Source organism: Tenrec ecaudatus, chromosome 1 (genome assembly GCF_050624435.1).
Source record: "Tenrec ecaudatus isolate mTenEca1 chromosome 1, mTenEca1.hap1, whole genome shotgun sequence".
Lineage (NCBI taxonomy): Eukaryota > Metazoa > Chordata > Mammalia > Afrosoricida > Tenrecidae > Tenrec > Tenrec ecaudatus.
Genome location: NC_134530.1, coordinates 19,124,683 through 19,138,843, shown reverse-complemented (window position 1 = coordinate 19,138,843; position 14,161 = coordinate 19,124,683). Strand labels below are relative to the sequence as shown.

At 38.5% G+C, this 14,161-nt stretch overlaps 1 protein-coding gene and 1 non-coding gene across 2 annotated transcripts; both read right to left on the bottom strand.

The window, feature by feature from the left end:
* Positions 1-4,477: 4,477 nt before the first annotated feature.
* Positions 4,478-5,422, bottom strand: LOC142432062 (olfactory receptor 7A17-like). The gene has a single exon (XM_075537130.1). It carries the CDS (start codon positions 5,396-5,398, stop codon positions 4,478-4,480), a length of 921 nt encoding a protein of 306 aa, XP_075393245.1. The 5' UTR covers positions 5,399-5,422.
* Positions 5,423-12,427: 7,005 nt separating this feature from the next.
* On the bottom strand, positions 12,428-12,534 carry LOC142438157 (U6 spliceosomal RNA). Its single transcript, XR_012782586.1, has one exon. It is a non-coding gene; the product is annotated as a U6 spliceosomal RNA (small nuclear RNA).
* Positions 12,535-14,161: the final 1,627 nt, after the last annotated feature.

Here is a 14,161-nt window from a genome sequence, read left to right as displayed (position 1 = left end):
GGATCTGAACCATCATCTTACTCACCAAGGTCAACTGGCAAAGCAGAGTGAGCAAGGACAATGCTCTGTGTTCCAATTTGTACGTAGCAGCTAGAATCTTAAGTGCTCATAAGCAGCATATAATGTGCACATATTTGTCTCTTTCCATCAGGAAAAAATAAAAGTAATGAAAACTGAAAAGCATATGGAATCAGACCAGGGGACCAAGGGACCATGAAAATATTAGTCTCTATTATCTTGAGAGTAGGATGTTTTCCTGATACCAACCGCAACTCTTCTGATAATGTCCCCCTTAGAAGGGACTTACAGAAATGATATGCTATATAAATTCCTATAGACGTGGGAGAAGATTGTGGATCAGAACTCAAAATTATAAGGTTTATTGGTTGGATTGAGACTGGTGAGACCACCAATATTATAGCCCTAAATGACCCATAAAAATTGGAATTAAACTCGCCCTGTATTAGAATACCAAATAATTTAAGATCCTAAAGTAAGAAGGGCTAAGAGAGAAGGGGGAATAGAAATGTTAACACATGGAGGAAATGTCACAAGTGACGGCAGGTACATTAAGGCATTAGAAATAGATGAATGGAAATAAACTGCAAATTTAAAAAAATAAAATGATGCTCCACAATGAAAGACTTGACGTAATCTCAAGGAGTGATTTCCATAAAGTTTTAAATGGTTAATTTTATATTATATATATATTTACAACAGTATTATTTGTTCTTAAAATGGGAGTATCTTAGAATATGTGGCAGTTGGACTGTGCTCCTCAAGGTGGGCAGTTCAAAACCACCAGATGCTCCACAGGAGAGAGCTGGTACTTTTTACTCCTGTAGAGAATTCAAGGTTTAAGAACCTACAGAGGCAATTTCATCCTGTCCTATGGAGCTGCTGATATGATATTGGCTCCATGGCAATCAGTTTTTTGTTTTGTTTTGTTGGATTTTTTGGTATTATCAAATATTCACTTCATACTCCACAAAGCATACATTCAAAAGAAATCATAAACTAACTGTGTATATTTTAATGGAAACGTGAAAATGAGGCGTATCGTGGAGGCAAGACGCAAAGCCAATCTGTAGACAATAGGACAACACATTACAGTAGAGTCACAAGGAAGAGACATTCCAGTAAGGATGCAATATAGCATGGATGAAACATACAACTTTCCTCTAGTTCTTTAATGCTTCCTCACTGCCACTATCATGACCACAATTCACCTTACAAAACCAGCTAGACCAGAGCATGTACACTGGTACAGATAAGAGCTCAAAATACAGTGAATCCAGGACAGATTGACCCCTCAAGAGCAATAATGAGAGTAGCGATACCAGGAGAGTAATGGTAAGGTGGGGAAAAATAAGGGGAACAGATCACAATGATCTATGTATAACCCCCAGGCAGGGGAGCAGACAACTTAAAAGTGGGTGAAGAGAGAAAGCAGTTGGTGTAGACATTTTAAAAAGCTTATAAATTATCAAGATTTGAGTAGGGAGGCAAGGTCAGCGAGGGGGAAAATGAGCTGACACCAAGCGCTTAAGTAGAAAGATATGTTTTGAAAATGATAACGGCAATATATGTAGAATGTGCTAGAGACATGTGATAAGAGTTGCTGCATGGACTGTACTCAGAGTTGTATGAGACCCCAGTAAAATGATTTAAAAAAATAACATGGTGGGTCAGTGTAAGGAATGACAAAATAATAATAATTTATAAATTATAAGGGGTTCATGAGAGAGGGGGGGCAGAAAGGGAAGAGAAAGAATGAGGACCTGATATCAAGGGCTGAAGTAGAAATATATATTTTGAGAATGATGAGGGAAGCAAATGTTCAAATGTACAAATGTGCTTGACACAATGGATGTACATATGGATTGTGAAAAGAGTTGTACAAGCACCCAATAAAATGAGATTTTTTTAAAATTAAAAAAGGACATGAAAAAATCTTAAGATTTGGATGCAATGAACTTGTTCACATACGATATAAGGAAGTTTGGCATTTTCCTGATTAAAGTGCAAGGCTGATAACCAAGAATGGAGATTCAAATCCACTATCTGCTCCCGAGTTGAAAATTGTGACAGTCAGCCTCTATATAAAGATTACAGATTCAGACATCCTATGAGGCAGTAATTCCTCATTGTTTGTGTGCCATGAGGTGTACCCCATTGCAGTGGATTTTGAACTGAGTTTATATGTTTCACTGGAGAAATAGGGGGCTGGTCAATCACCATTCCTGTATGACGAACTCACTTCCCCTGTTATCAAGTGAGTCTGACTCATTGGACTGAATTGTGTGATAGGGTTTACAAAGCTGTAGTGTTTTTTTTTATATATATCATTTTATTGAGGGCTCATACAACTCTTATCATAATCCAAACATACATCTATTGTGTCAAGCACATCTGTACATTTGTTGCCATCATTGTTCTCAAAACATTTTCTTGCTACTTGAACCTTGGTAGCAGTTCCTAATCTTTTCCCCTCTCTCCCCACTTTCCCCTCCCTAGGAGCCAAAGGGCATTTATAGATGTCTAAATACAGATATTTGCATATGTAAATATATTTATATCTAACTATCAGGAAATAGATCTATGTGCATATACTTTTAGGTTTACTATTAAGTTAGCAGATGGATATTGGGCCTCTACTCAGCGATTCCCTCAATTCAAGAACACTCTGTTCTATTAACCTGGCATTCCATGTTGTTCACCTTCCTGACATGATTGCTGAAGGCAAAGCAGATGAATTAGCAAATATGGTGAAGAAAGCTGATGGTGCCCATCTATGAAAATATATAGAATCTGGAGTCTTAAAGACATAAAGATAAACAAGCAGTCATTCAGCTGAGAAGCAACAAAGCCCATATTGAAGAAGCACACCTGCCTGTGTGATCACAAGGTGTCGATAGGATAAGGTGTCAGGCATCAAATAGTGAAAAATCATATCATTGTGAATGACAAGGACTGGGAAGTGGAGACCCAAAAGCCAATGGTAGGCAAGTGGACATCCTCTTACAGAAGGGTCATGGGGAAGAGCTGGTCCAGTCAGGGTACAGTACAACACCGATGAAACCTACAAATTTCTTGTAGTTCCTTAATGCTTCCTCCTCCCACTATCATGATCCCAATTCCACCTTACACTGGTAGACATAAGATTTGGAAGCACGGGGAATCCAGGACAGATAAACCCTTTCGGTCCAATAAAGAGAGTAGAGATACCAGGAGGGTAAAGTGAAAGTGGGGGAGAAAGGGAACTGGTCGCAATGATCTACAAATAACCTCCTCCCTTGGCAACAGACAACAGAAAAGTGGATGAAGGGAGACATCGTACAGTGGAAACATGTAAAAAAAACACACACACACCGATGCTGTAATGTTAATGGGAGCATATTTTCTCATCTTTCTCCCTCTGAGCAGTGAATAGACTTGAAATTCCAAACTTTCAAGTTGCAAAAAACTTGATGCTTCCTGTGTGCCCAGAAAATATACGGCGCTATGTTTTCCTGGATCATGAAAACCAACAGTTTCACATGTAATTATTTGAGATGCTGACCAGAGGGCAGGGAAAGAGTCAAGGGCACAAGTGAGGCAGATGCTTTGGTGAAGATAATTTTGAGGTCAAGCATAATTGGAGAACACTGGGTTCTTCTGAAACAATAAAGACAAGTTTCCTGCAGTATCATTGACGCCAAGAAGGGATACAGATACGTTTGTTAAACAAATTGAGGTCTAGAGAGGTCTTGAAACTAATTGTCTTGAACTAAAAAATTAAAACAAAAATTCCTATTATCTAGGTAGCAGAAGATTAATCAGGTATAGGTAGTCAATAACTTTTGTGTTCTTGAGTCTACCATCTTTCTGATGATAGAAGAAATATTAACATGCGTAGGTCATCTGTTTTTTTAGTGTGGTTCTGGAAGCTGTTTCCAATGTTTCAACTTACCACCAGTGCTTTGAGTAATTTAATAAGCACACGTTTGCAAACTCCATGTGAGAATATTCAACAGGACTTCAGTGAAAAAATAACCCAGGTGTTCTGAAGATTTTATGCCAGATGTAATCACAAGCAAACTGTTTTCCAAAAAAGGAATCATGAAATTGCTGTCCCAGTTTTAATGGTTCAGAGTAATAATGAGCACTGGCCCCTTTGATAATTGCATGCTATTCTTCAATGGCCAGTGATGAAAATCTATTTCCTAATGAAAGCCGAAGGACCCTGAAAAAATTGTTCATTGAGGGGAAGATTTGGTTAAAGTAAATGCATTTTTAACAAATTACACTGGAAGTAATTTCATATTATGTCTTCAAGTTATAATATTATGTCTTAAATATTAAGGAGATTGAATTAGGTACATAAGCACATTTAGAACTGAGGAAAGCATAATATAGATTTTTATTCTTTTCAGTTTTGCTTTTCAAAAGTAGCTCTCTAAACTTAAGGATGCATTTCTGTTATATAGGATGTTCCTCAGCTGAAAAGTTTTCTTAGGGCTTGCTTTATGTCTTTATTTCTCAGACTGTAGATAAAGGGATTCAGCATGGGTGTGGCTACAGTGTACATCACTGAGGCTATTGCAGTGGCCCTGGAATTTTCAATAGCAGCAGAACTGAGATAAACACCTAAAGCTGTACCATAGAACAAGGAGACCACGGAGAGGTGAGACCCACAGGTGGAAAAGGCTTTATATTTGCCCCGAGCTGATGAAACTTTCAAAATGGAGGACACAATCTTCGTGTAAGAGAAAAGGATCCCACTAAGTGGGATAACACCCACAGACCCACTTACTAAATACATGACTAAGTCATTGAGGAATGTGTCAGAACAAGCAAGTTGGATGACCTGATTAAGTTCACAGAAAAAATGGGAGATTTCCAAGTCTGTACAAAAAGACAGTCGCAAAATCAATAAACTATTTAATAGAGAGTGCAGAAATGACAATACACAGCAGGCCAGAAGCAGGAGGCCACAGAATCTTGGGTTCATGATGACTGTATAGTGCAGTGGGTGACAGATGGCCACAAACCGGTCATAGGCCATCACTGTCAATAGGAAGTTGTCTAATCCCCCAAAAAGCAAGAAGAAATACATCTGAGTGATGCAGTCTTCATATGTAATTACTTGGGTCTGCATCTGGATGTTCATCAGCATCTTTGGGACTGTGGTGGAGGTGAAACAGATGTCAGCAAAGGAGAGGTTTGAGAGGAAGAAGTACATGGGTGTGTGGAGGTGGGAGTCTGTGGTGATGGCCAGGATGATGAGCAGGTTTCCAGCGAAGGTGACCAGATACATGGAGAGGAACAGTCCAAAGAGGAGGGGCTGCAGCTCTGCCTCTTCAGAAAGCCCCAGAAGGATGAATTCTGGAATGTGAGTGTGGTTTCCTGGTTCCATGGAGCTGATGAAACTATTAGGAAAGAGAAAAAAGCATTACAACCTATATTATAAGCTGTTTACAATGGTTTAAGGAGTATGCTGTCATTCATATTTTAAACAATCAATTCATTAATCCCTATTCATATCTGTATATCTCATGTTCTTGAATCTCATGTGTTCAATATCCTATGTGATACTGAAACTATCTGGCTGTCCTTTCTTCTCATACCATCTTTTCCCTAAAGCATTATATTTATCTACAAATTCATTAAGAATTTCATTGTTCATTCAACAAATGTGTTTACCCAAATATTTTATGCCAAGTCTTCTTGAACGTTGCGGAAACCTCAGTGAAAAAAATTAAAATCCTTACCCTTATATGATGTGCACAGCAGAGAATGCAACTATTGGGCCCTTCCCTTACAGAGGTTGGAAGAGTGATGGAAATGCAAAGACAATTGATCCAATGGACTCCTGGAGCAGGCACACAGCAATCATGTCTGGAACAGAACTCTCCACCATGTATCAATAGTCAACTATGTAAGTTCAAGAGGGTAGCTCTTGCCTAGGAATAAAATTCATGGGGTTAGGAAGGAAGGAGTAATGGAAACAGGAAACACAAAGAGGCAGCAGGATAAGCTAGAGTACATTGGAATTGCAATGGACAAGTTAAATCAGAATGTGTCATCACTAGAATGCTGGTCAGGTCGGCAAACCACATAATTACAGTAAAGCTTAAGCAAGTTATAGAGTAAAAAAGAAATGCCTCTTAGTATAATCATTTCTGATAAAAATGCTTATAACGGGAAATCTGAATGCAGTTAGGATGCTAGTCACAAGAAGAACACATTGTACAGAGACAGCGCCTGTGCTACCCTGACACAGGACTCTTCCTCACCCCTCTGACACCACAGTGGATGGTGTACCTGCTGTGCAAAAAAGGGATCTTGATTAAAGTTGGAGTTCAAGTGATGACAATATAGGATCAGATGGTTATGAGGTTGTAAAAGACTGTGATAAAGAACTTAAACATCATTTATAATTGTTATATGTATTATTATACCACACCACATTATATCATATCCTATTGTATTTTACTGAGCCACTAGGTAGTACAAATGAGCAAGCACTTGACTACTAGCTAGGAGTTTGGCATTTACAATCAACACGGAGGAATCCAAAGGCAAGCCTAGTGATCTGCTTCCCAAAGGTCACAGCCTTGAAAATCCCAAAGCTCAGTTCTACTCTGTACATGTGGGTTCATCCAGCGTTGGAGCTGACTTGGTGACAGCTGACAGCATCAATATTGTTATGTGATAGAGTGTAGAGTTATTTCTATATACTAAGATAATGTATAAAAATGGTATATAAGTCAGCCTCCCACAAAAGTTATTCTTGCCTCAGTTTCTAGGTGGTATAGTATTTCCCTTTTTGTACTGTAGGTGGCAGGTTAAGGTATCTGCTCAACATGTATCTCATTTACTGATAACTGCTCCTGCCCTCTCCACATTGATCTATAATGGTGTATTATAGAAGCTTAGCCGTTTATGTAATATCATACATCAACTATTTAAATATATTAAATGTAGAAAAACTAAACATCGACTAAAGAAAAAATCATAAAGTCAAGTCACTGGAGCATTTGATAGTATTCAAAATTATTACTTATATTTTAATTTCCCCCATAAAAAGTTGAAAAAAATTTAAATTTGACTTGATAGAGTACATCTATGAAACTTACCACTAGGTTCGTGTTTAATGGTGAAAAATTAGACCTTTTTTCCTTTTGGAGTCATAACAGGACAAGGATACCCCCTCTAACACTTATTTAAATGCAAGTCCTAACAAACAGAATAACGCAAATTTTAAAAATAAAAAACATACAGATGAGGAAGGCAGAAATAAAACTGTCTTTTTTTTATAGAAGACATGGCTGCCTATGTAAAAAACCCAAAGAAACAGCCATAAACAGAAAAATACTTAAACTAATGAGGAGAGCAAAATGATAGCTTGACAAGTAAAGATAAAACTTCCAATAAATTTCCACATAACAATAATAAATAGTGACCTATCAAAATGAAATTCTGCGGCCATGGCAATAAGAGATCAAAATGCAAACAAAATTAATCTAACAACTACGTAACAATGGTGAGAGAAATTAAAAGACCGAACACATAGATATTCTCTGTTCACGAAGTGGAAGGATCACTTATACTTTGAAATATAGTCTTCCCATCAAGATCTATATACTGCTAATCAAGATCTGAGACAGTTTATAGCTACTGACAAAATGATGGATGAAGTTGATACCTAACTCCTGTGGTCTTCTTCCCCAAATGGAGTAAACAAAATTTTAAATATTTTAAACTCCCTAATTCCAATCTCCTCATGAGACAAACATCAAACAAATACATTTTGTCATGAGACAAGCATCAGACAAATATATCAGACAAAAACATCAGAAAGAGACATTTTGCAAAATAGTTAACTGACACATGTCAACACTTGCATGGTCATCAAACAAGGAAAACTATCAGGGAACCTGTCACAGCCACAGGAGTCCACGGAAGTCTGACAAATAAATGCAGGACTCTTGGTAGAGATAATAGGTATCTAAGGGAAAGGTTTATGGGAAATGTCTTTACTGTATTTGTAATTTTTCTATTAAAACAAACCTGTTATCTCTAGAGCTTCACCCATGCTGCGTTGCATGTCACAAAAAACATAAGGAAGCACATAACCAAGAGTCAAGAGAATTAACAACAATGACAAAATACAACAGAAATAAATCCCAATATGAAAAATAGCCAATATTAAAAACACTAACAATCACATTGACACAAAGTAGAGAGATCATATGACAAGATTTTAACCATTGAAGTCAAATTTATCATTTTAATATACTATGGTTACCTCTGCAATACTCTGTTGGATGACCGGTTTATTCCTATATCTCAATTAAGGTCAGAGACAATAACTAGAATAAGAGTTCTTGCTGGGGAGGCAGGGGGTCCAGATGGGGCAGGGGAAAAGGATAAGAGGGATCTGATATTAATAAGTACAAGAAGGAAAAACATGTTTTGAGGCTGACAATGTACAACATTGCTTGATACGACTGAACTATAGAATGGTATGATGTGTGGTATGATGTCCTAACACAGTTGTTTAAGAGAAAGAAAAGTACACTACAATAAATTAGTATTAGAAAAACTGTTGAAAGAGTAAAGTTAGGTAAAAATGTAAAATTTAGATCCATGCAAATACCTTGTAAACAACAAGCTGTGAACTAGACCCAGAGTTCCCTACCTGCCTTGGATTAGCAAAATCACACCTTTACCTCCCACATTCTGCATCTCTTAAACCCAAATTCTGGTGTCAATTTTACAGAAGAGTTTAAATATAAGTAACTTTTTAAAAATTTAAAATAAATAAATAAATGGTTTAAAATGTCAACCTGCTTCATATTACTCAATCAATATTTCGATATCTTAACTCAAAACCTCAAAGATTTATCTTCGACTTCTACTGTGATTTTTCCATCTTCATCTCTCTGCGGGTTTTCCAGGAGCAGGAGTCTGCTCTGCACGTGGACCAGAGCAATGTCTCCAAAGGCAAGTCTGACTGCAGACAGACAGTGCTGCCAATTCTGCCTTGACTCTCCACTAATTTCAGAGTTGTCTTCCTTAGCCAAAATATTCAGCTGTGTGTTACATGGCTGCTGTCAACCTGTCCACACTCATGCTTCACTTTCCATTCCTTGCTTTAATTGTACATCAGTTATTAATTATCATGTGGAATTCCAATGCACACTTTATGATTTTAATAATCCTTACATTACTCCCCTCCTGTCTCCTCCTTCAAAGCTCAGTGTGACCATCATCTCTCTGTGAAACCTTCCCTAAAAGTCCCCAGGAAGGGCAGCAACGTCATGATGCATTTCAGTAGGATTGCAGAGCCGGGATAAGCACGCACTTACCGTCTGTTCCCTTACGGAGAATGTCAGATACTGGAAAGAAGGGAAAATGTCTACTCATTTCTTTGGGTCCAGACTACAACTTAATGCTACCTAAGAGTTTTGTGAGTGACTATGTGAACAAATAGTTGAATGAGACACGTTAACGCAGTGAAGCAAGGAATGCTCTTGAGAGAAGGAGTTTGCAGGAATGAGAGCCAGCACCGGGGAAGACAGATCAGAGAAAGAAGACCGTTTCATGAATTCATAATCAGTCTCTAGAACCAGAGACTCTAATTTATGAGGACTTTATCCATTAAACTTGCTTTTATTTCTTATACCTGTTGATAGGCCTACAGATGCTGCCAATAAGAGAAGACCATGATGCATCATCGATCTCCATGCACCTGCAATGATGTTGTACCTCATCCAGAGCAGAGTTCACCACTGCTACAGTTAGAGGTTGTGCCCCAGGAAAAACATGGAGATGGACCCACTCATGAGGCTTCTAGAAGGCACAATTGTGTTTTCTCATCACTTTAGATGAATCAAGTAGATCTTGGTCAGTTTGGAAGAAGTATTTACAATCCTTTGTTTCTAGTGGATGAAATCCCTTGTGCCTCATTAATGAAGTATTCTTTTGTCTCACATTCCCTGAGAATTTTATTTCTCTTGAGTTAAGAGAAGAAAAATCAAACGTGTGCCAGTTTTCCCTTTGGGAGAAAATGTGGAGCTCTGTGTACAACTTTATCCCACTGGACACCTTCTCCCCAGAAGGCGGTCATCTCTATTGTGCTGTGTCTCCAGCATGCAGGGTCATGTCTAATGATCACTCTGAGATGCATTTCCTTCTCCAAACACCTGGACATCATTTACCAAGATTCCAGAGTTTTGTGATCACATAGAACCCCACCAGCCTCACTACTGTATTTTTACCATGTCTTTTATTTCAATTAATTAACAATAGACCCTGACTAAATGAAATGCCATCCTTGTAGGGAGGGTGTTGGGAGTTAGGATGATAGGATATTCTCAGTGTCTACACATCTACTGGTCATATTATATAAAAAGCCTTAATGTGACAATGTCTCCAAGAAAGTTCATACATTACATTGAAATTTTATTTCGTATCATATAATATAATAATGAATAACATAACATTTCAAATACCACATCCCTATATTTATAAGGTTACATTATTAAGAGAATGGTTTCCTAATTTAAATCAATGGCACTTGTGATGTGCTAAGAGGTATCTAAAATGGAATCTGTTCATTTGGTTGCTTTCTGTTCTGTAAATGGAAGTACAAAAATAAAAAGGATACCAGGATGTGAGGGGAAGGTGGGAGCAATCAGGGGGAATTGATCTCAACTGTCTGCCTGTAACCCCTTCCTAGGGGGTGGACAATGGGAAAGTGGTTGAAGGCAGACAGTGCTTGGGCTAAGACATGGGGAATTGTTTTAAAATACTATATATATTCATGTAAAAGCCGAGTTTTTCAGCAAAAAAATGTGCTGAAAAACTGGGGTTCGGCTTATACATGGGTTAGTGGTACCCCATTGAAGTATAACATCTTGCAGTGATTGCTGTTCCTCTGCTATTCATTCAAAGCCCCACTGACACTGCAGGACGTTGAAAGTTTGTTTACTCACATCTAACCAATCAGAGCTGTCCTATGATGTGGACGGCTCCTATTCGCAGAAGCACCCATAGTGATTCACTTACGCCAGCAGCTGAACTGGTAAGGATGTGTCTGTGGCTGTGCTCCGTCTCTCCCCTCTGGTCTCTGTGTTAATTCACATCCTGCATTTCCCACCCTGGACTTATACTCGAGTCAATCAGTTTTTCTGGTTTCCCAGGTAATAATTAGGTACCTCGGCTTATACTCGGGTCAGCTTATAATAGAGTATATACGGTAAATTACCCAGGGTTCAGGAGAGAAGGAGGGTGGGAGAGTGGGAAATGAGGAACTGATAACAAGGGCTCAAGTAGAAAGACAATGTTATTAAAATATTACTGGAAACATATATACAAATGTGCTTGACACAATGGATAGATGTATGGATTGTGATAAGAGCTATAAAAGTCAACAATAAAATAGTTAAAGAGGAAAAAATGTACAGAGGTTTGCATGTGTATTTCAGTAGGATCCACTCTAGTTGAAGACATGAGGGGAGAAGAGGGGACATCTTCCTGAGGAGGAGTCACTTCAGGCAATAGATGGAGGACGGGGAGTGGAAGAAGTGTCCCAGGGAAGAGGCTCCTCTGGCCTGATTGGTATCTGCTTCAGGGACCTTTTTGTACTTTTTACAACTGAACTCCACCACTCACTGTTCTGGTTTGGCGTATTCAAATCAATGAAAGTCATACCTTCCTGATCAGTCCACGGGATGATAAACACATGTGGATGGGACCCACCGCAGAGCCCGAATGAAAGATCTAATATTAAAGGATACTCAGAATTTGTACTTGACTACCCAGTGCATTGCAACCTGTGCTGCTTTCTATTCCACAATTTGTTTTTTGTTTTGCATGATTTTATACATTGGAAATTTTTAGGGTGCTTTAAAATGTATGTGGAACATTTGAGTTAATAGTTAATGGTATGTTGCCACAAACTTTTCCACTAGTCACATATAATATTCCTATATTGCTGGTGGGGGGAAAGGGTGCAAGTGTTGTGAAGAACAGATCATTAGTTCTTCCATATGCCATCCCTAGGTTTAGCAAGGGACCAGCAATTCATCAACTAGGTACTATCCAAAAAGAATTAAAAATAGGTATTTAAACAAATACTGATATATGAATGCTTACAGAAGCAGTATTCACAAGTACTAACCGGTAGAAACAATCCAAATGTCCATCAACAGAGGAACACAATGTGGTCTTGACATACAATAGATGATTTTTCATCATTGAAAAACCATGAAACAGGATTACATGATACAGAATGGGTGATTCTGGGAAACTTAGTTCTACTGTGGAAGAAAGCACATCCAACTCACTGCCGTGTTTTCAGTTCTGACTCAGAGTGACCTGTGGGGTAGAGAAAAACTCCGCAGAGTTTCCCCAGGCTGGGATCTTTTTTTTTTTTTTAAATATGGAACGCTTCACGAATTTGCGTGTCATCCTTGCGCAGGGGCCATGCTAATCTTCTCTGTATCATTCCAATTTTAGTATATGTGCTGCCGAAGCGAGCACTAGGCTGGGATCTTTATAGAACAAACTGCCATAGAGGAACTGGTGACTTGAGACCTCAAACCGCTGAAATTTAGGTTAGCAACTGTGTTCCTTTGGTTTTGTGTCAACGTGGTTGGTGTAGGATTCTTAGTAGTTAGCAATTGGTGGTCCCCCTGATGTGACCTAACCTGAAGAACTCCATGGTGGAATTTACTCTGAGCAGATGTAAAAGTACTAGGGAATAGACTGCCGTATCACCCAAATCATAGCTCTGCTGCAATTAAAAGTCAGTTTCTTCAGTGGTGTGACCTACTCTTATTTAAGTAAATTTATTGGGAAGACTTGCAGCTTCCTCCTTGCTGGATCCACATCCTATATTTGTCTCTGACCCTGGTGTTTTGGTGTTGAGCCCAAAGGCTTCCATAGTGCCTCATAATCTGAGCACTATCATTGCCTGCCATAAAGGACTGCCAACATTGGATTTTGTTATTCTGCAGCCTGAAGCCTGATCAGTGGAACTTGAAATTGTCTGCCTCTACCTGCACCAGGCCCTACCTACAACAGTTTGTGTTCTTTCTGCTTCCAGGGTGGTCTTCTTACTTCCAGGTTTACCAACCACAGCAGTTACTGGGTCATGTTAAGACTCCAGTTTAACATCTGACCCATGGATTTGAGCTAGATTGTGCTTACACTCTTATCTATCTATATATCTATATGGCTATAGACATACAGAGATATAGACAGGAAAAATAATATATACCAAGGGAATTTCTCATACTTGTAAAAATGTGATATAGAATAACAGATAGATGGATAAATAGATAGCTATAGTTATCAGAATATCATAGGTTTCATTTACACTGAGGATGCATTCTAGCACCCAGATGAGTGCTTAATCTCAGTGTCACTAGGGTTCTATTGGTCTGCATGGGGGGGAGGGGCACCAGAGGCCATATGTCATGTACTCCCATTTATATGAAATATCCCAATAGCCAAAATCGTTCTAAATCGTGTTTATCTATTTCACACTGGAAGCATTGGCACAATTCTTCAATTTCTTCATCACTAGCTCTCCTGGTTGGTGTTTAAATTGGAATATTAATTGTATTGTTTGATTTCCTTGAGGAGGGATAAATATAATCCTACCACAGATAGCATGGCACTTCAAGATAGATCTTGAAATATACTTTATGAGGTAAAACCAATCACAATGATTGATGTTCCACCCCGACCCTGACCCGAGGAAGATGAACACCAGAAGTGTTGGTGGAGGGAGGCAACAGACAGTGTGAGTTATGAAAATAATAATAATTTATAATTATAAAGGGGTCAGGAGGGTGTGAGCATGGTGGAGGGAGGGAAAAAGAGGAGTTTACACCAAGAGCTCAAGTAGAAACAAAATATTTTTAAAAGAATAGGAGAGACATATAAACAAATGCGCTTGATACAATTAACACATGAATTGTTATAAGAGCTCTAAGAGTCCCCAATAAATGATTTATATTAAAAATAAAGAAAGAGGGATACTTTCTGAATTCACACTTTTCCTCATGATGGTGTCATTCCTGCCATAGTGAACCGTATGATTCTCTGATTTTAAATGGCCCTATTCAGCTCATTCACATCCAGGATCTCAATCATTTTATAT

Bases quoted from the DNA above. Each gene is read 5' to 3' on its own strand.
- LOC142432062 (XM_075537130.1), bottom strand. From the start codon at position 5,398: ATGGAACCAGGAAACCACACTCACATTCCAGAATTCATCCTTCTGGGG.